Source organism: Frieseomelitta varia, unplaced genomic scaffold, assembly GCF_011392965.1.
Source record: "Frieseomelitta varia isolate USP_RPSP 00005682 unplaced genomic scaffold, Fvar_1.2 scaffold_326, whole genome shotgun sequence".
In the NCBI taxonomy this organism is placed as follows: Eukaryota; Metazoa; Arthropoda; class Insecta; order Hymenoptera; family Apidae; genus Frieseomelitta; species Frieseomelitta varia.
The window spans coordinates 139,029-167,000 of record NW_025110064.1 but is presented as its reverse complement, the minus strand read 5'-3'; the positions used below and the strand labels follow the sequence as shown (position 1 = coordinate 167,000).

Genomic DNA, 27,972 nt, shown 5'->3' with positions numbered 1-27,972 from the left:
ATGGATTCTGAAAGTGGTGGATTGAAGGATTTTGTTAAGTCTGATATGAAAAGGGGAGATAATTTTGGGTTTATTGATGTAGAGAACTTTGTAGAAGATATTGTTGTAGGATTATTTGGAGTGAATGAGACTTTTATTGCGTATTTAAGAATTAGAAACTTTCTTTTGGTTTCAAGGGCGTTATGAATTATCATAGTGTGTAAGAACATTGAGCAATTTTTTTCATCATTGAATCTGCAATAGATTTGATGATTAAAATCTCTTTTGTAGAACGATTTCTCAAAAAAATCTCTTTTGTCGAACGATTTCTAAAAAAAAAAAAGAAAAAACTTGCTGTAATATCTTTTTTCGTCAACTTTGAATAGTTAGACGAAAACGAATGGAACGAAAATATTACAATTTCTTGAATTTTATACTATACACTAACATTATTATTCTTTTACGCTAATATTTAAAGTTTAATAGAATGACGAAAAAAAAAATCATATATCAAGTTTCCAGGGTTCATTATAAAGAAGAGGCTTCAATTTTCAAAGCCATAATAGATTTAGTTATGAAAAAATTTTTTCAATGTTTTTACATATTACGAGAATTTATAAACATCTTCGAGAAGACAAGTATCTTCACTTATCTACTTTCCTGTTATTTAAAACAAAAAACACATATTTTAGAGGCTTCAAACTTTAAAACGAGCTCATTGCCCGATTTCTTCTTACAAATTACAACAATTTCAATATTTAAATAGTCTGAATATTAATTCACTGTAATTCGTGGAAGAGAATATTCCTCAAACTCTGTACACATGTCGAAACGACAAAAAATCGCAAAGATCGTTCTTGAAGAGAAAAGCATAGTTTCATTACATATACTATGTACGAGTGTATGTAAAAATCACAGTTATTTAAAGAGGTGCTATCTTTTTATCGCAGAGTGTAGATAAATATAATATCACATAGTAAAATCCTGTAATCTTAAATAATTAAATACAATTACATAGTAAAATCTTCGAACTATATCAAGAATTAAGAAATAGTTAAAAATTTAAAATATATATATTAAATATAATCTTAATTAAATATAATATAAATATAAAAATATAATAATATAATATAATATAAATTAAGTATAAATATAAATATAATATAATATAATATAAATTAAGTATAAATATAAATATAATATAATATAATATAAATTAAGTATAAATATAAATATAATATAATATAATATAAATTAAGTATAAATATAAATATAATATAATATAATATAAATTAAGTATAAATATAAATATAATATAATATAAATATAAATATAATTCATGTAAATTGTAAAGATTATTGTATTCGTCGCTTTTACGTGCAATGTATGTCTCGAGTTACTTCGATATCTAGAGTTACAGGGTTTGATTAAATAATCATGTGCGTCTTACGGTTGTCACCTATTTAAGGTATTCCTGCTCATATCACGGATCATTGGTCGTTTACTACAGATTTTAATTGAACAGCTGATCAACCGTGCCAAGTGATCCGTAATATGAGCACGGGTATTTACCTTTAAATAGGTGACAAGTACAAGGCATACATTAGTATCGATGGAACCTTAGAACGGTGATAAAGTTAAATGCAGTATTAATACAAAAAGAGAGATATTTTTTTTAAAAATGATACAAATTGAACATCTAGTAATCTGAACTGAGTTAGAAGAAACTTGATATGATAGTTAGAAGTATTATAAATGAAAGATATTGTATAATCACGTAATTTAATTCAATTAAAATCCTAAAGTATTAATTCTTTTGACAGAGTTTAGTTTATTGATACTAAAGAGAAAACAGAAAATATACGTTTATTTAATTACAGTAGCATAACATAATTTAACGTAATTAATAAACTGTAAATAAGTATGTTTGATCATACATGAATATGTTATACGCTTTAGACGATTATTCGAGCATGATTAACTTACAAAGAGAACGCGATCGGTAAATAAGATCAATTGCCATTACTGTCTATATTAATTTTTTACCAACATCTGTTATTTAATAATTTTTGTTTCGTTCACTTATATTAACACTGAAATATGAAATGTTATATCAACGTCTGAATATTTTAGTTTGTTGAAAAGATTCACATCAGACAAAATAAATACGAATGATATAAAATTTTTGGAAGTTCTTTAGTATTATAGTATGTCGACTTCGTTTCTGCTATTTTATAAAACTATTTCTTTCCTGCTTGTTTTAAAGTATTAAAAATATAGTTATTTTCCACGATGATGTGGAATTGTGAACATTCCTCAGAAGTGTGTTTGTTTTAAAAATAATAAATTCAAAACTTACTGAAACGCTGACAAGAAATTCCAAGTAATGAAATAAAAATGAAATGATAAAAGTTATACTTATAAGGAAACCAAATTATTTCACGTTTGTAAAAATCACGTTTGGGATCAACCTAAATAGTGAATGTTACTACGATTTTGAATATACTTCAGTCGAAATCTGATCATTCGTAGTGAGGCTCGATATTACTATCGATAGATTATGGGATTCTTCTCGGTAGAATCGGTCGTAGGATCATTCGTCAATCCGAATCGTTCAGGTGTCTATCGATTTAGAAGTTATTTCAAGCGAGTTCCCTCGATTTTGGAATTATTCCAAATGGAGTACCTCCGTCTTGGGATTATGTCAAGTGGTATACACCAGTCTCAAGAACATCCTAGATAGGATCTATCGATTTTGGAGTCAGCCCAAGACGGGATGTAAATCCTTGGAATCGCTCTTTAATGGAACAAATCATTTTCAGAACCATTTTAAATAGGATTCATGGATCTTGCTATCCATCGAGCTCTAGGGACGATCACCCATGGATTTATCCAAAGTGGAATCTACTGATTTCGTAATGACGTTCATAGCTGGAGTGGAAATTGACTCAATGATTAGAGTCCCTTGACCTCAGTGTATCTTTAATCCCTTGCGTTCGCAACTGGTTCGCGGACCATAACGAGTGACCGTATACAATAATTCGTCGCTTTCTTTTTCTTCTGAACTCATCCGAACATCACTGGATAGAAATTATTAAGAAGTAATAAACTTGTCATTTGTTTTGCTTGGGTTATATTTAAATATTGAAACTGAGAAAATGTTGCAAAATAGGAAAAAAAATTCTCGACATGCGTGGCACGTCATTTCAGCGCAAGAGGTTAACTACGTACCTTGTATCGGGAATCTCGCGTTATGGGATTATTATAGGATTTGATAAATCGAAATGGCATTACATTAAAGGATACGAATAGTAGTTCAGTATACGAATTACCTCTGTTGTAAGCTTGGTATGTTGAATGACGAAATCGACTCATTCGCTTTATGCAGTTAATGATCAGTTAATAATTTTCTCTAAAGCATTTAAAAATTGGGAATTTCTTTTTTTCTGAATAATTTACAAATGAAGCTTTTCGACTTTCTCGTACAATATTAATGTATGAAAACGGTAGCATAATTGTATCAATGAGAATGGAAAATTGCCGATAAATTTTTACTTTGACAATCGTGAGTTCGTTCTTTTCGAATATAATTTTACATCATGTAACAGGTAAGAAAAAAGGGATATTCCTTTTTCTCCTGAAAATTATAAAAATTGAAACGTGTGTAGAAATATTAAAAAATTTCACCATCATTTTGAAAATTGAAGTTTTCTCTTTGCAACGATCTCCTAAAACTTGCTGTACAATTTTTCACTTTATTAAAATCTGAATGTCAGAGTTGAACGATAAAAATTCAAGAAATTCTAATTTAAAGGGTCGAGTGAATTTCAAGAGATCGTTGTAAAGTGAAGATTAAATCTTCGATTTAATCATTTCTGACATTAATCAAAGATCAAACGACACTTTTTAAAATTTTAATTTATACATTCAATCACTTTTCCTCGTTTAACTTTTCTTGTAATGATTATAAAATTAATTTAGCGATATTTATTTCTCTCCTGATACACGCATAGTGTACTATGTGGGATAAAGCATAAATATTTTAAAATATTGTCTACTTTAAAATTATACCATATATAGATCTCATATATAGGTCTCAACAAAGTCTCGATTCTAAATCAAATTTTTACTTTTTTTTCAAGTATTTATTTCACAGTGAGTTTCATTACAAATAATATAATTTGTATTAAAATTTTCAAAATGCAGTTTCAGCTGAGTAACGACAAAAAACTTATAACACTTGTAATTAATTTTTTTAATTTTTTTAATTATTTTATTTGGAAATATAATTAATGAAATTTTTTAGTATTTTTTTTTCATAACCTACAGAAAAAGAAAATAAAAAAGATTGAAAATGAACAAGTTATGACTTTTTCAAATCCTTCAATTTTTCAGTGGCTACCCTACTATAATATTCGCGGCTCGCGGGTAGCAAAGGCACAGAATTCAGTAAAGAATACACAAGCAAACGTACAGTCCATTTTTACGATATCCTCAGAATCATCACATTGCATAGTAAAATATCATTTATTATGTTATAAAATACTACAGAGTGGCTCTTCAAATGCTGATAAAAATCAGAAGAGACACAAAATATACTTTTACTTATTATTATAAATTTAAAAAGAAATTTTCAATTTCATTACATTTTTATCTATAAATAATAATATCATTTTAAAATGACATTTAAAATAAAATTTATTATTAAGATAAACTTTGATTATTTATTATTATAAAATTTCGTCAATTTGTGTATCAATTAATTATATTTAATTGTATAACACGTTTAAATTTAAATAAATTTATATTTTGAAATAAAATTTTAAATTTAATATTTATTTTGTTTGATGTAAGTAAATAATTGTTTATAAACTACAATTTTTATCTGGCAGCACTTCTCAGTAGTTTTGTAACTATGTTACAATTTGTTTTTTGTTTTTTTAGAAATTGACGGGCAATTTCAGTTAATACTATATTCGACTAAAATAATTTATCGGAATAGTTACGGAAATGTTACGGAAATGTCTGTCACATCGAGAAGTATAGTTTTGAGGAAAACGTAAAGTGAAGTTTTATGATGACATCTTTCTTCCTGATGAAGAACGATTTTAAAATCTTATTTTCTCAGCTATTCGCGATCCATACAGCAATATCAAATATCACATGTGAAACTTGAATTGTATTCGATGAAACAATATTTTCTTACGTGAAACGAAAATTCGCCTCAAATATCTTTCTTTCCATTCTGGAAGGATATTCTGGATGTTACGATCTGAATTTTAAGAAATCGTTGGAACATAGACTGTTTTATATACTTGAAACTGTATTTTTTAAAAGAATTAAGAAACTGTTCTGGAAAAAGGGCAAAATTGTGTTTTGAGATATTCGAAGTTTTAAAGTTTTATTTTTTTTTTATTCGAAGTTTTATTTTATTAATAAAACCGTAATACTTATTGAAACATAAAATACTTATTGAAACAATATCGCATAAAGTTTATTGTTAGTGAAGAATGAAATGGTGAATATGACAAAATATATATTAATTTTGAATTATATATTTATAAATATTTATTACATTATTATATTATATATTTATAAAGTATTATAATATTATTAAGAATATAATAGAGTATAATAATAATATATTAAATATAATATTATTATAATTTATTAAGAATATAATAGAATATAATAATAATATTATTAAGAATATAATAGAGTATAATAATAATACATTAGCATATATTATTTATAATATTATTAAGAATATATTTATGTACATGAATTTTAATTTAAAAATTGGCGTAATTATAAAAAATCGATTCTGGACATCTTAACAGAAAATCTTGACAGAAGATCTATGTGTATAATGTTATATTTTAAACACATGAAAACTTGCACACTGTTACCAAAAATTATAAGAAACGTTTTTAGTTTTATTTTAACAAAGGTACATATCGACTAAATACTGAAGCTTCGATTTAAATTCGTAAATCAATTTTTCAATAGCTACGTAAATTCATATTTTAACAAAATTTAATTATTCTTAATAATTTTTCGTATTTTTCTTATCTGTATATTTCAAAAGATTTTTAATATCTTTCACCTTGGCTATTTTAAACAGAATAATAGAAGCACGGGCATTTTTCGAGAAACCTTAACTTTGTTAAAATTATTAGTCTTTTTTTTTTGCTATTTCATTATGATGTATTTATTTACATTGCACAATTTAGTCTATTGATGAGTTGTTAAAAAAATCTTTGAAATATCAAAAATATGATAAGAATTAAAAAACCTTTGAAATGTCACTTTTTCAATATACAGTCACTTATAAAATTGTTCGTATATTTAATAAAAAATTGTTGATATTCTGAATTTCGTGAAAAATTTATTATCGTTATAATATTTCGTGAAAAAGAATCGTAAAATAATCCTATGGATTTCGTTTTTGAGCGTGAAGCCTCTATTTTGATAATTCCAAGTTCATTCTCTTCAAAGATATTTTTATACTTCACAGCAAGTGGGAAAGCAAGGTCTTTTGTTCTCGAAAATAGTAAAAACTCAAACATCTCTAATGTCACTGATAAATTTCTTTCATGACTACATATGGATCCATCGTGATATCGAAGATTGAAATTTTTTTCTTTACAATGATCTTTTGAAACTTGCTGTATGATTTTGTTTATTGAATTTTAAACATTAAACGACGAAATGTTCTTAAATTCTTGTCCTTTGACTGTAACATTCAAAGTTTAGACAATAAAGTAACGATAAAAATTCGTACAAGTTTTATGGGCTTATTGTAAAAGCGAAATAATAACATAATCACATAAAAATGAATCACATAAATTTCGAATTTATTATCGAGAAATATCTGTGCTCTTAAATATTATATTAAATCTTTAGTTTTGAAATAACCTTTTTTTCTTGAATTTTAACCCCTTGCGCTGGCAACTGGTTTGCGGACCATAACGAGTGACCGAACCGTATACAATAATTCGTCGCTTTCTTTTTCTTTTGAACTCGGTATGATATCACTAGATAGAAATTATTAAGAGGTAATAAAAATTTATTATTTGTTTTGCCTGGATTATATTTCAATATGTTTAAAACTGAGAAAATATTGCAATTTTGGGCCAAATAGTTTCAACGTGCGTGGCAGATCATTCCAGCGTAAGAAGTTAATATTATATTATATCCTACTTTATTATAACTAGTCTGATAAGTGATTAACAGTGAAGAAACGTTTATTATCGAATAATGAATTCCATTCAAAATAGTAAACTATATCAACATGGACAGGATTTATTGTGTTAAAAGTATAATGTACAATGCATTAAAATGAATAGAAAATACAAATGAGTATAAATGAGTAAGAAATATTTATTTATATGTCTTTTTTATAATTTTTCCTTTGGAATCAGATTTTCTGGAATCCCACAAAATATTGTGGCTTTTTCAAGTCTTTTAGCACTAATGTTTCGGTAATTTTTGTTATAAAGTTGTTACTCACTATCATCAGTAGGATTCGAGTTATGATTTTTAAAAAAAGCTCTTACAATTTTTAATTGTTGCAGCAGAGAGGTTTATTATAAAAGTCTGTTTCTTAAAAAGCAAATAATTCATCGATAGCGATGAAAGGAACCAGCGTTAATGTTCCATTGCAATATTTTGGAATGCATGTTAGGCATATAATTCTAGAAAATTATGATATATCACTATCTTGGATTTAGTTCGTTTGTGAATATAATTGAACGTATTATTAGCTTCTTGGATAATTGATGAAGTTATCAACGAATATATTTTACAAGTAAATTATAGCAACTACATCGTTATAATATTACAAGTTAATATTAGAAGTCTGCTCTTTAACAATATTTACTTTCAACGAGACTGATCATAGTTCAGAATAAGGTTAGTATCATAAAAAGAAGATGGACTTTTTTTTTCTTTTGAAAATGATTGTGTACTCTTTCAGTATCAATTTATTTCGATCGATGATCGTGACATTAGTTTCATTTGCATTATAAAGGAGATGGCCATGATTTATTGTCGATGTCGTTATTTTGTGACTGTCGTCGTTTCTTATTTATAACTGCATTAATTAACTACGTTCGTTTTGCCTGGGTTATTTAAATATACTTAAAACTGAGAAAATGTTGCAATTTGGGATAGAAAATTCTCGACATGCGTGGCAAGTCATTCCAACGCAAGAGGTTAAAATGAGGCCATGTGAATTTTCGTACAATTTCTTTTTCACGATGTTTTAGCAGTTTAAAATATCGACAATCTTTCATCGAATATATGAACAATTTTCTGAACACTGTAACTGAAAATATTTAATTTTCTTTGTTACTTTATCATAAAGTTGCTCTCGAATTGCCACGCATTGCCGATAATAACAATTTTATGAATCTTAAAAATAACTGCACTTCTCGCACCGACTCGTCGTTTACATAATTGCAGTGAATTTAATTTCCAACTACAAACTTCAATTTCGCGAGTCAACGATATAATGTTTGAACTTTCCAAAAAAAATATCAAAAGTTACACAATACAGGTGAAAAATATCAAAAGTTACACAATACACTGCGATATTTTTAGCAATATTTGCAACATTTGATCAATTGTGTGAGTCACTGTTAATAACGTTTTTTCTAGAGAATACCGAGCTGCATCAATTAATCGGTCAAAAAGTACACGAACCTCCACGTACAAAAAAATTATTACTACCCTTTGTACTGAATATGCTCGCCTCTGTATCGAAAAATTTAACAAAGGTTTTTTTTTTATGTCTTCAGCAACAGCAAAGATATTTAAATTGGACAAAGTTATTGAGTCTCTCTTGTGTGCGTATAATCGAGTAGTTTGAATTTTCTTTTTTAATTAATTTTTCGATTAATAAATCATAAAATGTGAAATATTTTGCACCTGAGGTAAATATTTTTGCTTTTTGGTGAATTTGTAATTTTCAGTTTAAATAATATGACAAGTTTGAATTAATCGACATATTTCTCGTTACTGTGAATATACTGTTCCTAATTTAAATTTTGACATCCTAAGAATATCCTATTTTCTCGATTTCTCTTACGTGAATGAAAACCATAAGTTATTATTCCTAATAGATGATTAAACTCTCACCATTCAGAAATTAATTTTCAAACATTAGTTTAATTAATTTTCAAACATTAGTTTAATTAATTTTCAAACATTAGTTTAATTAATTTTCAAACGTTAGTTTAATTAATTTTCAAACATTAGTTAATTGATCGTTTTTAGAATACATCAGGGAAAATCCGTTTAGATTTAACAATTCAGGGTGACAATTGAGATAACAGGGTGACGATTCAGAGTGCTCGCAATCGATATTTCTCAGGTTTATAACTCGACAATTGCTATTGAAACTTTAACTTCGACTTATTAGGAAAGTTTAGTTAATTTTAGGAAATCAGAAGTTCCCTCTCTATAAGTAAAAATTGACGAAATCACGTAAAATGCATATTGAAAATTTTAATCTTGAAAAATAGTAAATAACCAATCAGTTTGTATTATAAATCCTGATTATTCATCAAGTTATAAGGTTTTTGTCATTATTCAGCAGAAATTGTATTTTCAGTATGCAAATTTTAATACAAATAGTATTATTTGTAATGAAACCCATTGTGAAATAAATACTTGAAAAAAAAGTACCTATCTATATACGGTATGATTTTAAAGTAGACGATATTTTAAAATATTTATGCTTTATCCCACATAGTATACTATGCGTGCATCAGGAGAGAAATAAATAACGCTAAATTAATTTTGTAATCATTACAAGAAAAGTTAAACGAGAAAAAATGATTGAACGTAGAGAATAATTATAAATTAAAATTTTAAAAAGTGTCGTTTGACCTTTGATTAATGTCAGAAATGATTAAATCGAAGATTTAATCTTCACTTTACAACGACCTCTTGAAACTCGCTCGACCCTTTAAATTAAAATTTCTTGAATTTTTATCATTCAACTCTGATATTCAGTGTTTAATAAAGTGAAAAATTGTACAGCAAGTTTTAGGAGATCGTTGCAAAGAGAAAACTTCAATCTTCAAAATGATGGTGGATCTAGCTACGAAAAGAAATTTTTTAATATTTCTGCACACGTTTCAATTTTTACAATTTTCGAGAGAAAAAGGAATATCCCTTCTTTCTTACCTGCTACATGATGTAAAATCATTTTCGAAAAGAACGAACTCACGATTGTCAAAGTAAAAATTTACCGGAAATTTTCCATTCTCATTGATACAATTATGCTACCGTTTTCATACATTAATATTATACGAGAAAGTCGAAAAGCTTCATTTGTAAATTATTCAGAAAAAAAGAAATTCCCAATTTTTAAATGCTTTAGAGAAAATTATTAACTGATCGTTAACTGCATAAAGCGAACGAGTCGATTTCGTCATTCAACATACCAAGCTTACAACAGAGGTAATTCGTATACTGAACTACTATTCGTATCCTTTAATGTAATGCCATTTCGATTTATCAAATCTTATAATAATCCTATAACGCGAGATTCCCGATACAAGGTACGTAGTTAACCTCTTGCGCTGAAATGACGTGCCACACACGTCGAGAATTTTTTTTCCTGTTTTGCAACATTTTCTCAGTTTCAAATATATTTAAATGTAACCCAAGCAAAACAAATGACAAGTTTATTACTTCTTAATAATTTCTATCCAGTGATGTTCCGACGAGTTCAGAAGAAAAAGAAAGCGACGAATCGTTGTATACGGTTCGGTCACTCGTTATGGTCCGCGAACCAGTTGCCAGTGCAAGGGGTTAAAGTTCAAGAAAAAAAGGTTTTTTTAAAACTAAAAGATTTAATATAATATTTACGAACACAGATATTTCTCGATATTAAATTCGAGATTTATGTGATTATGTTATTATTTCAGATGATCTGTATCATCTTTTCGATCATAAAGTAACTAATGTAAACACGTTACTGAAAGTTCGCGGATAGCAGAGTTTGTTTCTCAAACTAATCGTCACGGAACAAAATGTATAGAACAACGTAGGAATCAGAGGGAAATGCCAACATATACACGTATGTATGTACGTTTCTTCGCGCCATAAACTTTATGGTTGACTTTCTACTTTATACGTCGCGTGTTCTCGCGAGATCGAAGCGCAATGTGATTTAATAACGAAAAGGGTGAAATTACGATGTCTCGACAACATAGTCGAGTCGTAGGGCAGTAGAATTCCATTTTCGATGAACTCAAACGTGAATCTAACGTATCAAACATTATACGAGCAATATATTTCACGCGGTGAAATAAAATCCTCATATCTATTCTGTACATCGTTCTCCTTAGACAATTCTTTTAAACAACATTTGTGTCGCATAAATATCCTCAGGACTCTGGTTATGTCTTGACAAGACATGTAAAGAAGTATGTACTTATATCATGATTTTATTGCGTATATCTGTATATTGTGTATTTCACATATTTATTAATGAATTGATTGATGAATTTTACGAGTTTGCAAAGATTTGCAACATTTCGTTTTCGTTAGAATTTTACTGCATAATATTATTATTGTTAATAGTATATATGTATATAATTATTATTATATAACATATAATGTAATTATATAATAATAATTATTATTATATTAATATATTATTATTATTATATAATAACATAATGTTAATAGTATTTATTATTAGTATTTATTATTACAAGGAAAAAATTATTTGCTTTTGCACGATAGTAATTTGCAACGGTTTGTTTTGTGTTTTTATGTTTTCTTTTAAATTTTTTTTTCAGGACGACAATGACAATTTGATTTTGAAATGCTATAAAACTATATTAAGTGTGAAAAAGCTGCTTACACTCCGAGCTTTACGATATTATTGAAACTGTAACATAAAACTTTCTAATAAGTAGTATTACAAACTATAAATTTGTAATAAACAATATTATTATCATAAATTGGTTGTAACGTTCTACAAAGCCATTTATTTCTTGTGTGACATATTTTTAAACTAAGGTCTATTGGAAGATAAAAAAAAAAGCAGATGATTTATTTTAGTCAAAAAATATATATACATATGTATATACATATGAAGTGTTCAGAAGACAATCAGTGTACCTTTCATTAAAAACAATTTGCGCTTTGCAAATAGCCCCAGATGATCAAAATCGTCAATTAATGGAAGAGTTTAGTCATTATAATGTAATCACTCTAATTATAATAATATAACTTATAATATTATAATTGAACTATTGTTTCATTAACTGATGATTTTAACAATGAAACTACGTTCATGTGCAAATCATTTTTAATGACATAATTGTACGATAATATGATCTGTAATCTATATGTGTATTTCCCACATTGTCACCTTCGATTTATTTTTGATGTTGTATTTTTATTCTGCTATTAAGGAAGTCCGCCGCTAGAATCTTGCACTATGCATCAACATCGTCCTTCAGACTAAAGACTTCGTTTCGATAACGTTGCATAAATGTTTGAGTTAAAGCCAGACACTTTTGTTGTGCATCGATTAACATTTTGAACAACGTTCACCTTGCATATAATTTCTCCTTTCCTTCATTTTCTTATCAAGTAATATTTTTGTGAAAAACTGGTTGCAAAAACGACTTTTCTTTCGTTCGTTCAACTAGTGCAACTGCATAACAAAATATTCATGTTTCTACAGTTTTTTTTGTTATTTATAGTTTTTAAATCCTTATTTTTAAGAACTGCTGCATCTCTTCAAGGTATTGATTCGATAAATCGTACGCTAAAACGATTGACTAAATATTCACTCTCATCCTTCTTTTATTGTGAGTATGATTCCCTAATATTTTTTTGGTTTCTTGCTTTGCATGTTTGTCCACATCGATTGTTTCACTACATTAATATTTTGATTACTTAAAAACATCTTAACAATAAAAACAATATGCTTCGTATAATTTTCTGCTTGATAGATCCAGTTTTCTAGCATACATTCTTCGACAAACGGAAATACAATGGAATCTCCAATATCCGAAAGAACACGGAGACAAATTCGTAAAAAATTCGGTTGAAGGAATTTTCGGACAGTAGAACACTCGTCTTTTCTTATTATATATATTTTTTAATATATATGTATTATATATTATTATATATATTATATAATATATTGTATATTATTATATATATATACTTTTTAAATATATATATATTGTATTATATATATATACTTTTTAAATATATATATATTGTATTATATATATGTATATATTTTATATTTATTATGTATTATATATTTAAAAAAGAATAATGCACAAATAATTATAAAAATCAAAATATAATACATACAAATAAAATTGAATATAGATATAAATGAAATATTTTTTTAATGATTTATGGATCTTATGGGATTTCTTTCTTGCTGCTAAATCGCTATAAACTTTTTGATGTATTGAGTCGCGTTGAATTGTGTTTTATTTGTTCTTCAAACCATTTTAGTCCTGTCTCGAATGCCATAAATACTTCAGAGTGTGAAGGCGTATTTTCGTCATTAATTTCATGATAGACTCCTTCTTGTTTATCATGAGAATTAGAAATACTATTAACAATATCCAAAGCAATTAAATCTGCATATTTTGATCAGATCGAAGATACTGTGTTACAATATCATTGTTGCATCAGGTATTTTTTGCAACGTACATAGTAATAGTTTCTGAGAAATTGTTCCCTCTTTGTTTATTTCTATAATTTCTTGAATTATAAAGAGCTTCGTCCATTCTCTTTTTAGCGTAGATTCGTAACGGTAGATCATACAATTCTCACTATACAATAATTATTTAGATTCATTTTTTACGTGTATCACGTCTTCGTTCTTTTCAACAGAATAAGAAAGAAATTTCCGAAGTAAATTCTTTCAATAGTTTTATTTGAACTATTCAATAACTTCTTGACCCAATGGCTGGATTAAAGAAGTAACATTAGGGGCGGAAGGGGGGAATAGAATTTTTGTAAATTGATCTTTTCGTTTAACACTTACTAATTTTAACTTAGGGGCAATTTTAAAAAAAGGAAAGAGGAATTTTTTTCAATATAAAAAAAAAGAAAAAAACTTTTATTTCAATTATTAAACATAAAATATTTCTTAAAATGAAGAGAAAAATAATATTTAAATAAATTCTTTGTTACAGAGTGGGACATAAATAATCCCACCATGCAACTAACGTTTTTTAACCACTTGCGCTGGCAGCTGGTTTGCGAACCATAACGAGTGACCGAACCGTATACAATTATTTCGTCGCTTTCTTTTTGATCGGTGTGATATCGATTATATCGATTATCTCGTCGACTAAATAGAAATGTTTGAGAAGTAATAAATTTATTATTTGTTTTGCCTATTTTATTTTACTTAAATATAGTTAAAATTGAGGAAACAATTACAATTTTGGAATAGAAAATTTTCGACGTACATGGCACGGCATTCCAGCATAAGAGGTTAAATGAAATTCATTGAAACACATCTTTAAGGTGGGTTAGAAAATATCCCACCATGCATTAACTGTGTGTCAATAAAAAATGTGGGACAATTTAAAACCCCCTAACTCCAAAGAGTCAAAGAATTACAGGACAGGTCTGTTCAACTAGTGGCTCGCACTCCTCTTCGAGAGCCATAATCCCCTCCATACTTAGCTCTCTTTGTCGTTTCTTTCAGACGACGCATGAGCCCCACCATAACACACGAACCTAATCACTACGCAAGTCTCGATTCGTGTGACAGTGAACGATGTGACGTGTGTCAAATTTGGTACACGGCACTCAACGTGTTAATCCCTTGCGCTGGTAACTGGTTCGCGGACCATAACGAGTAACCGAACCGTACACAATAATTCGTTGCTTTCTTTTTCTTTTGAACTCGTCGATATGATATCACTGGATAGAAATTATTAAGAAGTAATAAACTTGTCATTTGTTTTGCCTGGGTTAACTTAAATATATTTAAATTTAAATATACTTAAATATGAAAACTGTTAATTAAATTTACTTTAAATATTTTAATTTTATATTTAAATATATTATTTATTATTATATATAGTTTAAATTTTATTTAAACTATATATAACTATAAACTATATATAGTTTAAATTTTAATTTTAATTTAAATATACTTAAATATGAGAAATGTTAATTAAATGTACTTTAAATATTTTAATTTTATATTCAAACTTTATTTTTTAATTTTATATTTTATTATTTATTATAATATGTACTTTAAATATTTTAATTTTAATTTAGTTATACTTAAAACTGAAAAGAAAATGTTGCAATTTTGAAACAAAAAATTCTCGACGTACGTTTTTTTTTTTTTTTTTTTTTTACGGGGAGGAAATCTTGCATAAAACACCCAGCCCTTGGTTCCGGAGCTGGGTAGTGTCGGATTCCTACCGACTAAAACCTCCACGGTGGCCTTCATCGTGTACTTTTTCGAGGCTGCGGGACCGAGATATTCTCCGCTGTCTCTTTTCCAATTGCCTAGCTGCTTCTGGTCTCTTTTTTCTTTCCTTCCTCTGGGTTTGTTTTATCGCTGTATCGGCTGCCGCAGCCATAAAAAATTTGGTAAGTGTCGCCAAAGGACGACAAGTGCCTTACCAATTTATGAATATGTGTTCCATCCTTGTCTAAGGGAAGTGCTAAACGTCTCTCCTTTCATACTACACACCCAGCACCTACTACATGAATGCAGAAAATACCGAAGCATAAGAAGTAAATATGGATTAAACGAAAACGCCGCTCTAACCTGCCAGAAACAACAAAAAAACGTTATCAACTATCTAAAGGAGACTCAAATACTAGACCAGTTACAAAGAGTCATTTTGACACGTCGCTAAAGACCTCGTAGTCGATGCGACGCTAAACCCCCATTTAAAAAAAAAAAAAAAAAACGTTTCTTTTATAAAACAGGAAAAATATGTATATACTCAGTCTATGGATTTTTCTATTTCCATTCTGTAGGAAAGTGTGAAAATTATTATCGTAGGAAATGCAGAGGGCACCTGTTCGTTTATTTTCACCGTATGAAAATAACGATGACTCGGCTCTCGCCGTTTTTTTTTTTTTTTTCCCTCCTCTCTTATCTCTTATTTCCAACAGCGCTGATACTCTCTCTCTCTCTCTCTCTCTCTCGACGTAAGCCACCCTCACGGCCGAAATCACGTTACACGCGAATTTCGGAATTCAATATTTGCGAAAGTTTCCCGGAGATCTAATTTATCCGACTTATAATAGAGGAACTTCGCCCGAAATTCAGCTGACAGGCGAAATAGTCGGGATTAAAATAGCTGACAGGAGAGCAGATTGCGGAGGCGGCCGCCTTAAAACAGCGGGGGCGAAAGGTAACCGGAAAGGGGATCCGGCTACGAGCAACGTGCTTTTACATATATATATACATATATACGTGAATTTCCCTCGCAGGACGGACTGAACAATGAGACCACGGGGGTAGAAATCAAAGTGGCGGACATTCAGAACAGCCCCCCGGAATTCCTCGACTCGCTGACCGGCGTGGTGCGCGAGGACGATCCGATTGGTACTTTGGTTATGACTGTCAAAGCTAGGGACGGCGACAGGGGGATGCCGAGGAAAATGATCTACGAATTGGTCACCAGTGAGTTCGCTGCGCTGTTTGTGTTTCACGTTCTTTTCGCTGTTGTTCGAACCGCGGCCGCGTCGGGCTACGTCGCCGCATTAATTACCACCGTTTGAAATTCAGCGGCCGATTGTGTTGCAAAGCACACAACGCGGAACGTTCGTTGAATTTAATTGAATTGCTCGTAATTCCGCCGATTAAATCGTTTCGCGTGCAAAAGTTGGTAGCAATTGGATAATGCTCGTGTTATACCGCCGCTTGGCGAAGAACGTCAATTGTTTTTGCTCGAGTGGAATATTGCCTCTGTACGTCCGCGATAGAGGATCGGAAGAATCTGAAACTTCGGATGAAAATGCGTGTATTGATAATAGATTAAAGGAGACGCGGGTTAATTACGCTTTCCGGTAATATTAATAAACCAAGCTTATAAGCTTATAATTGATTAGTATTGATAATACATGTAACCAAAAGAAAAAAAAAGTAAAGTAAAGTATAAAGCCTTCTTCTTGACGTGGACTATTCAATTCAATAGATACTGAATGTCAATTCAATTTTTATTAATTCATAGATTCAATAGATATTTTTTTCTCTCTCTCTCTATCGAGAAGGATACATTTCTCTATTGTTTTTAACATTATTCTTGATTCCACTGGATAAATTTTGCACGTCATTTCCCGCAGATCCATTCGACTATTTCCTACTGGACGACGAATCAGGCGAATTAAGAACAGCAAAGCCTCTAAATAGAGAGGCATTAAAGGATTCGACCGGGGTGCTGACGCTGAAGGTGAGGGCACGTGAATTAATCGACGGTATGCCAGGTAACGACAATCTCACGGTGTCAACGGCCGAAGCAACAGTGACCATCAAGGACGTCAACGACGAGCCACCCACTTTTAATCACCGCGATTATAACATCGAGATTCCGGAGAACGTGCCAAATGGCACGCCTCTGCCCCACTTGGACATGACTGTCAAGGATCCTGATGTCGTGAGTAGGAGTTTCGTCAAATTTTATGTTTCTACTCTCGAACGAGAGATATAAATATTTATATTAATATTTATTAAATATTTATTATATGTTAATATTTATTAAATATTTATTATGTTAATATTTATTAAATATTTATTATGCTAATATTTATATTAATATTTATTACATTAATATTATATTTATATATCATTAATATTTATTATAATATTTATTGTGTTAATATTTATATTAATATATATTAAATATTTATTATGTTAATATTTATATTAACATTTATATTAATATTTATTAAATATTTATTATGTTAATATTTATATTAATATTTATTAAATATTTATTATGCTAATATTTATATTAATATTTATTATATTAATATTATATTTATATAATATCATTAATATTTATTATAATATTTATTGTGTTAATATTTATATTAATATTTATTAAATATTTATTATATTAATATTATATTTACATTAATATTTATTATAATATTTATTAAATAAATATTTAATTTAGTTTATCCAGATAAATGAAAACCTGAATTTATCCAGAAAAACCATGAAGGATAATGAGTATCAATATATTAATTCATGGAGAATTTACGTATACAGATAATCGAAGTGACGCAGAACATTTAACAATAAATTAGCAGTAGATAGAACGTCACGCTCTCGGTATAAATACCGCAAAAGAAATATCGTACAGTGCAATATGAACTTTCATTGAAGCAACTTAGATTAAAGATTATGTCGTTGCAGGGCCTGAACTCGGTATTCTCGCTGCGTTTGGAAGACATCACGGATGGTGCTTTCACCATCGAGCCAACCATGGCGACCGGAAGCACATCCGTGAACATTCGCGTCGCGAATGGCTCGTTGGATTACGAAAATCCTAACCAGCGTAAATTCATCATTCTGGTAAACAGATCGCTGTTCGTTCTATCGTTTCGGTTTATACCGTTCGAAAGTGGATGTTACAAGCCGTTGTAATTCTTCAGGTGGTCGCAGAAGAGGTTCACACAAATCCGAAACTATCCTCCACAGCGACCGTGACTGTCTCTATCACGGACGCGAACGATAATTCTCCGACATTTAGTAATCCTACTTATACAGCCGTGGTGCTGGAAACTGCGCCGCCAGGTACAACGGTTACAACGATCACTGCCAAGGATCGCGATAGTGGGCGGTGAGAAAAGATCGTTAATCTCCGTTGGAATCTCGTTTGATACGATGGAAATTTCATAAGCGTGTTATGTTCCAGATTTGGCACAGCTGGTATAGCTTATCAGTTGCTTGGACAGGGTGCACAGCATTTTTCCGTCGATCGAAAAACTGGGGTCATTACCGTGGCTCAGTGTCCGACTCCTGGAACGTCACCCTGCTTGGATTACGAGGAACAGACAGAATATTTTCTAACGTATAAGGTGTGCTGCGTTAAAATCGTTATATTGTTGTATACATATAATACTTCGTCCATTCGCCATTTTACTTTTTGTCATAAAGCATATAATACAATACGGTATTATAATATAATAGATATAATCATCTGATACATAGAATATAATCTATATTCTACTGTATTATAAAATATAGAATGGAATAATAATAGATATTATTTTAGTATATTATAATATAATACAACCTAGATATTTTTGTACATTTAAATTAATATTTTCATCTATCTGTACATCTAAATTAATATTTTAATCTATATTCTACTGTATTATAGAATATAGAATGGAATAATAATAGATATTATTTTAGTGTATTATAATATAATACAATCTGGATACTTTTGTACATTTAAATTAATATTTTCATCTATCTGTACATCTAAATTAATCTATAATATAATACAATCTGGATACTTTTGTACATTTAAATTAATATTTTAATCTATATCCTATTGTATTATAGAATATAGAATGGAATAATAATAGATATTATTTTAGTGTATTATAATATAATACAATCTGGATACTTTTGTACATTTAAATTAATATTTTCATGAATGTTTTATAACATACAAAGTATGTTATGTTAAAATTGTTACATTATATATAGTTCATTCCTTCATCATTTCACTTTTTAGCATAATACGATACAACATAGATATTTTTGTAAATTTAGATTAATATTTTCTATGAGATATATACCATATTATATTACACGTAGTTCATCCCCAGTCATTATTTCACTCTTTATCATTGTATCACAATCAAAAGTATAATACAATATATTCTAGATATTTTTGTACATTTAGATTAATATTAATATAATATGTAAAATTCATTTTGTTATCATTTTACTTTTTATCACAGTCAAAAGCACGATGAAGCACAGTCTAGATAATTTTGTGCTCTCAGATTTTCCCTAAATGCACAAATATCCAAAGTTTATCAGTTATTTCATCAGTTTCGTCGTTTTCAGGCCACCGACAACGACGGACAAGGACAAACGACCAGCGTTTCGTTGCGCATCAGCCTATCGGACGCCAATGACAGTCCACCGCGATTTTTGCAAGACAAATACCGCGCCGTTATTGACGAAGGAGCTGAAAAATTCGAGCCCGACTTGAAAGTACAAGCCCGGGATAAAGACAAAACGTCGAAGATCACGTACGCGATCGTAGGTGGCGACAAGTCAGGTCATTTCGCTATAGATCAAGACACCGGTGAAATTACGATTAGGAACAAAGGACGAGTTGATCTAACGAACTCCACCCACGATTGGATCGCGCTCGTCATACAAGCTAGCGACGGAATTTTTGTCGATTCCGCCACCGTTAACATTACGATCCGCGATGTGAACAACAACGCGCCTGTCTTCACGCAAGAACTTTATACTGCGAGTATACCAGAAATATCGCCAATTGGTATGTGATTGGTTTATGGCCTTCAATAGGTAGTCCCCCCCCCCCTAAGATAACATGTTTATCGCGTTTAATGAGATTTTCTAATGTGATGTATTAACAGGAACGGTTGTGGAGGAAGTTACAGCGACCGACGCTGACACAGGGATCAACGCCCAGCTCGTTTACAGAATACAAAAGGGTGCTTTCGACGACTTCACCATTAACGAAACAACAGGCGTCGTAACGGTGTTTAGGAAACTAGATTACGACAACAAAAATACGTATCACGTGGAAGTTATAGCGTTCGATAAGGGTGGGTGAAGACAACTTTTTAATTTAATTTGTTTCTTTTTAATTGATATATTGAATATTGAAAAAAAAAAAAAAATAGTAAAAAAGCAAAGTGTTCATGAAACACAGTCGAGTCCACCTTACATGCTCTCATCATAATCTTTTTGATGATTAAGGAACACCTAGTTTAACCGGAACAACGACATTAATGATAAACGTGGAAAATAGCAACGACAAGGCGCCCTATTTCACACCAGAGACCCAAAGAGCCGAGGTTACGGAAGACACGCCCATTGGCACTGTCTTCACGACGTTAAAAGCTACAGATCCAGACAGTGCCAACTCGGAAGCACTAAACTTCGCAATTTCGGAGCCAATTACAGCGATCGATAGAAACGGTCAACAAGTCAATGACAGTAAATCGTTCAAGGTATAATCTGACGCTTTATTTCACGATCATGTAAGATTAATTCCCGTGAAATAACTTTTGCGTCAATTGATATATTCGCAGGACTTCTTCGCTGTTGACCGCGCGACTGGTCAAGTCTCTGTCGTTAGGTCGTTGGACCGTGATATCGCAGCAACTGTGAGCATAACTGTCGTTGTCAGCGACACAACGGCACCCACGTTACAGCAAGGAAGAGGTACTAATTGAAAATGTTAATTATAACTAGGATGTAGATTTATGGAAACCTAGAAAACTCTGTGTACACGTATAACATACAGAGATACCTACATAAAATGTCCAAAGTGGAGTATATTATAATATATAGATAGTAGATAAAACAAGTATTTCTTTTTTTTTTTTTTTAGATTCCACTTCATTGGTGGTGTTAAATTTAAAAATTAATTCATCAACTATCTCATGTATTATGTACGTGCACCTAATACATGTTATCCATTTAATCTTTTCGTTTGCGATCAGGTACTTTAGTAGTTACGATTATTGACGTGAATCACATGGCACCGGAATTCTTAAAACCATGGACAAGAGAAAATCCACGATATCTAATAGAGATGCAAGAAGAGCAGCCAACCGGAGCTGTTGTAGGAGCATTTACAGCGGTAGATGCAGACAGTAATATAGCAGGATATGCAATTATACCACCAAGTCCCTATTTCAATATAGACAACATCACAGGTTCGTTGCGATTGCGTTACAGCTAAAATGTAACCAAAGTATGAGAAGTATGATAAATATTGTACACATCGTAGGAATTGTACGAACTAGTCAAGTTATTGATTACGAGGAGACGAAACAGTTGGAGTTCACAGTGGTTGCGTATGATTCCGGAGTACCTCAGTTATCTGCAACCGCCAAGGTCATTGTCACTGTGATAAACGTTAACGACCAGGATCCTAAATTCGAACAGGAATCGTACAATGCGTCGGTGAAGGAGAACTCGCCACCGGGCACCCATGTCACCGTCGTTAAAGCGACAGATGGAGACGAAGGCCCGTTCGGAGAAGTTAGTTATAGTCTTATTGGCGATCATGCCGCTGACTTTAATATCGGTAAGTTCAATGTTTCTTTCATCAAAGTGTCGATCAAAGTGACGTTTTATTTTGACGAGTATCCGTTTATGTCAAATCATAAATCAAGGCCACGAAACGGGAGAAATTACTGTCGGTGGTGCGACTGTTCTCGATAGAGAGATGACGCCAAATATTACGATAACAGTAATGGCCAGCGATGGTGCTCACATAAATTCACGTCGAAGCACCACTGTTCCAGTGGTTGTTAAACTAATCGACGTTAATGACAATCGACCAATATTTACGCAACATAGTTATAGAGCTTCGGTTGCTGAAAATCTGCCGGTGAATCCACCCGCACCTATTTTACAAGTAATTATACCCCATCTATTTGAACTGTGAAGAACAACTAGATTAAACTGGGATTAGAAAGCTGATATATTATATGTGTATATATTTGTCATATAAGGTCATAGCCGTGGATCATGATGAAGGGATCAATGGAGAAGTTTGGTATACCATAATTCATGGGAATGAGAACGAATCGTTCACATTGAACCGCGAAACGGGCATTTTATATCCTGGAGCAGCACTTTTCGGAAGAGCTGGCTCGTACAGAATTGAAGTGGAGGCAAGGGACGGTGCTGGCAGTGGTCCACATTCGGACAACTGTTCGGTTGATATACGAGTAACATCAGTAAATCAACACAAACCCCAGTTCGTTCTACCCGAATTAACAAACACTACCGTCGAAGTGCCTGAGGTGAGCGTAAATATAGATCTCTTCGTTTATAGAACGTTATACATGTACGTGTGTAATAACGAACAAAAATGTTTTAGAACACGGGTGTACTGAATTACTTGATATTGACCGTAAAAGCAATCGATAGAGATCCTGGTGAAAACGGACGCGTAAGTTATCACTTGAAAGTTGGGAATCGAAATACTCAAGAAACAGAAGAATTTTCAATAGATCAAGAGACTGGTGAATTAAGATCGAAAATTATCCTTGATCGCGAAGTAAAGAGCAAATTTGAGGTAAAATTCTAATTCACGTGTTAGAACCAACGATTTCCGATATAGATTGTATTTAAAAATGAAATAACAACGCTGGATTTAATATTTCAGCTTGTTCTCGTAGCTGCTGACCACGGTACTCCTACGGCATATGAAACTTTGCGACTACTTACTGTACAGTTAGTTGATACGAACGACAATACGCCACAATTTTACGACGATTATCACTTTTCTATATCAGAAAATCGTCCGAAAGATTACTTCGTAGGGAAAGTAACTGCGGAAGATAAAGATGAAGGCAGACACGCAAAAGTTTACTACTATATAGAGGCTGGTAAATAATGTTGCGGCAATCTGTGTTATATTATTTTATATATGTAATTACCCGACAGAGGTAAATTTAAATATCATTCGCAGGAAACGAAAATTACGCATTTTACATGGACAAATCTGATGGTAGTATATACGCAAATAAATCATTCGATCGTGAAACTCGGGACAAATATCTTTTATCGATACTGGCTTCCAATAATCCTGATATTTATATAAGCCCTGCAGATGCAGGACGCCCACTAATCCACAATACAGATCATGGACACGTAAATGTTACCATAACTATTCTAGACGAGAATGACAATCCACCGATATTCGAGCGTAACGATTACTACGCTGGTGTTAATTCAATGGCAATCGTTAATGATTTCGTAACAAAAGTAACAGCGTCAGATTTAGATGCTGGAGACAATGGGACACTTCATTACTATGTTGCCAGTGCAAACCTTTATAAATATGGATCAGAGAAACCTAGTGGCTCTATAGTCCCGAGTCCTTTTAACGTAACACAGGATGGTAAACTCGTTACAAGTGGATATATGGCCGAATATAATCAGGACAGATTCATCGTTGAAGTTATAGCGAAAGAAACTGCTATCCCGGAGAGATACGCCATGACTAGAGTTCATGTAAGTCACTTCATATGCGAGTATCTTTGTACGTTCTCAACTTCTTAATTTCTTTATCTTTGGTGTCTGTAAAGGTTTGGGTATTCGAAGCTTCGCAATTAATAAGAGTCATCTTGTCAAAATCTCCGGAGGAAGTAAATCGTGAACGCGATGAAATTGTATCAGAATTATCGAACGCAACTCAAAGCAGAGTTGTTGTTGATGAGATACGATACCATGTAGATGCATCAGGTCATATTCGCAGAGAATGGTAAAGACTAAACTGAAAACTAAACATTCGAAACAATTGATAAATTAACTCTTTCCCGCCGAGCCATTACAACGGGAAAGAGTATGTATGTTTTTTTCAAGAACGTAACATTTGAATACAATTTATAGGTGTGATATGTATTTACACGTAGTAGAACCAAAAACCCAAACCATTGCTCCCATTCCACAAGTACTTAAGGTTATTGATGCAAAATATGACTTCCTGAAGGATTATTACGCCGGTTTTGCTATTGAAAATGTAGTGGTGAGTATTTCTTATATTTAAAATCATAAATAAGAGTAATTGCATTAATTGATATAATTTCTCAGCCTGCTTATGCCGGAGTGCAAGAAGAACCATTCGATCCTGCGTTAGCGGCTTTAATAGCCTTGCTGGTAGTTTTATTAGTTGGTGCGGTTACTGTAACAGTAGTTTGCTGTTGTTTACGACATTGGTAAATGTTAAGCTTATCTTTCTTTTAATACGAACAACATAAAATTGATGACGTTACACGATATTTTAGGGTAATCACTGTGCCAAATGACATACGGAAAAAGGATGGTTTAATAAAAAAGCAAATCATTGATGAATTAAATACTACAGAAAATCCTTTGTGGATTGAACAGTGAGTGAAAATATATATCCTTTGTAAAAACGTATTTCATAAACATATTTATGTAATGTTTATTTTTTAGAAAACTTAAGTTATACGAGGAACAAGAGTTAACGATGCAAGTATTTAGTGAACCAGAAGGTGGTTTAGGTACAGAAAGACGAGGAAGTGGTGTAAGTGTTGGAATGGGTGACACATCTCAGGATAATACTTATGCTACTATTCAGCGCCCACTGCCTACGAACAGGCACCGTCCAACAACGCCGGATTATACAACGCTTCCAGGAAACCACAATGTATATCAGAAAAATTATCATATAATTGATTGAACTATGATATATTCGAAAAGAAAGAAACATATTTACGTCGCATCTTCTATTTCAGCTTTATGAATCAGCCATGGGTTTCCAAGGATCAACATTTCAACCATCCTCGAATGTAATGCCTCAATTTACACTTGATCGTGATGGTCAACCCCAGTTTGTTTCAGGGCTAGTATAAATTAAGTTTTATGCCAATCCCTTTTTTAATCAATAATATAACTTTATCACCATACATTGTACCTCTCTAATCACGGCTCTAACTGTCGCACGCGCCTTTCCGAAATTACACTCGCATGCACACACCTTTTCGACAATAATCGGATAATATCGTTAGGTTTGTCTGCGAGTAGACGCGTGTACAAGGAGAGCACAAAAATTATCCCGAATTATGCAGAAAAATCTACTCTGACTGTACCTTTTGCTATTTCAGTTCGAACTCTTCAACAGTGAAGAATTCAAAGTGAAGAGTAACGACGAACGACAGTCAATATTACTGGAATAAATATTTCCCCGTAGCTGGTGTGTGCATGTATATATGTGTGCGTTGCCAACCTATGGTCTTATCTAACTATTGTTAGGTTCACTGTTAGGAAAATCAAAATTGCTAGACGATAGATACTGTGAAATAGCTTAATGACCGAAGCTTGGCACGACAGATATATGTATATAAATGAATGTGTAGACTCCGTCCAGCGCAATTTTCTGATTACTTCCTCACTAGTTTAGTATTTATATAACTTATGTACGTTTTACAAGAAAAGAAGAAACGAACGTACTTATAGTGTCATTGTCTTCTATACAAACAAATGAGTCACTGCCATATCGTGGCATTAAAGCAAAAAAACTGTTCTAGGTAAAAAGAACAAGCTCATAATGTTAAAAATATCTGTAATAAGGAAAATTCAATCGAAATATCAACATATATATCATAAGTTCATGTTCAATTATTAATTTACAATATATGTTATATTTATTTAAGTTAGGGTTAAATTTTATCCGATTAATCTGTGATTTGATTACGCCCGCGAATATACGTGACAGTTAATTTATATTTGAGATTCTTTACGACTCATTGGCGATGGGCGGATATAGTCATATCATAGCTAGTTAAATGGAGACGTTCGCATCAAATTTCAATGTTATGTAACAACATAATCATTTCGCATTATCTGCGAAGACCACATCGTTTTTCATCGCCTAAACCGTCCTCAACGAAACATATGCATTGGGGTCTGTGAAATTTATTGCGAACGACTCTGATCGTACAGTATATCGTATACTCGAAAAACAATAACTTAACTACGATCATGTTATGTCTATAAACATTTAATGTAAAACTAATATCAGTATCACAATATTACTAGATGGTTATTAATATTCCAGTTAGTAAAAGTATCTGTTTATTGATTATAAATTTATTGTAACATATTTTATGTAAGTCATTGATAAGAAAAATATTCGTATGTCAACATTCATCACATCTCACATCATGTGGAAATAAATATTCAAATCTGTGTATATTCAATTCTTTTCAATATCCACAGAGTTCCCTTTATCTGAATCCCTTTTTTGTGCCTCAACAACAGACTTATCATCTACCGATGTATAATTAAAAATTTGAACTACTGAATTGGGTTGTTCAGTCCATAACTTATATCCTTTTTTTGTAGGATATCTTTTAACACTTAAGCACGTTAAACACGTCCACTTTATACCTTTCACTGGTTTTGATACTAATCGCACTCTTGCAGTTTCACCAGGTATAAGTGGAGACTGACAACATTTACAAATTGTTCTTTTAATATCTGAGTCTCTTAAAAAAAGAAGATTACATATATATTTTATCTACTTGAGACTATAACTAAATAAATTTATGACTATAAGTAAATAAATGTATTATATAATTATTAATTAATTAAATTCTTAAAACTCACATTCTTAGAACCGATTTTTTTGCACAACCAACCATTATATTGCCATAATATGATGCTGCTACTCTGTTTTTCAATGCCATTAAGTAACTTGCCTGAAAATACAATTTCTTATTAATAATTACACTTTAATTTCTAACAATAAGATATAAAAACCATTCAAGATTATTATTACCTGATATAAATAGTTCATTCTTTCAAAGATATCTTTACCTTGACATAACTTTGTATTCGCATCTATAATTGTTATAAACATACAATGAAAAAAAATATATATATATAAATTGCTTATGTATGTAAATATGCTGACTGATATAAATATATCTTGAAAATATATAATAAAATATTTCCTTACTAACCCATATTTCCAATAAAAATTTTAAATTACTTATTTTAAACTTTTTTCATGGGAGAATACTTTCGATACAATGGTATTGGTACCATAGGTTATGTTGTATTGTTTACGTTTACTTGTACCATTTACATTGTCAACATGTACTACAAATACAAATCACCAAAATTATATTTAAAAATTTTAAATCAAATAAAATTACAATAATAAAATTACAATAATAAAATCACAACTAAAATAGGGAGAAAGAGAGTATAAGTGAAATGTAGTATTTTAT

At 31.0% G+C, this 27,972-nt stretch overlaps 2 protein-coding genes and 1 non-coding gene across 3 annotated transcripts; 1 reads left to right on the top strand and 2 right to left on the bottom strand.

The window, feature by feature from the left end:
* Positions 1–26,930, top strand: LOC122530086 (cadherin-87A). The gene is made up of 24 exons (XM_043656745.1): positions 1–120; positions 16,456–16,648; positions 17,311–17,621; positions 18,386–18,544; positions 18,625–18,812; positions 18,888–19,050; positions 20,057–20,501; positions 20,602–20,793; positions 20,948–21,201; positions 21,283–21,415; positions 21,697–21,912; positions 21,987–22,286; positions 22,375–22,619; positions 22,717–23,010; positions 23,088–23,285; positions 23,376–23,598; positions 23,682–24,226; positions 24,301–24,476; positions 24,605–24,740; positions 24,806–24,930; positions 25,000–25,101; positions 25,172–25,385; positions 25,474–25,580; positions 25,843–26,930. Exons 1-24 carry the CDS (start codon positions 1–3, stop codon positions 25,874–25,876), a joined length of 5,073 nt encoding a protein of 1,690 aa, XP_043512680.1. The 3' UTR covers positions 25,877–26,930.
* Positions 15,589–15,701, bottom strand: LOC122530111. The gene has a single exon (XR_006306912.1). It is a non-coding gene; the product is annotated as a U6atac minor spliceosomal RNA (small nuclear RNA).
* On the bottom strand, positions 26,790–27,841 carry LOC122530067 (ribonuclease P protein subunit rpr2). Its single transcript, XM_043656711.1, has 4 exons — positions 27,703–27,841; positions 27,519–27,580; positions 27,347–27,438; positions 26,790–27,225 (listed from the first exon to the last, which is right to left on the bottom strand). Exons 1-4 carry the CDS (start codon positions 27,704–27,706, stop codon positions 26,934–26,936), a joined length of 450 nt encoding a protein of 149 aa, XP_043512646.1. The 5' UTR covers positions 27,707–27,841; the 3' UTR covers positions 26,790–26,933.
* Between the last annotated feature and the right edge of the window lie 131 nt (positions 27,842–27,972).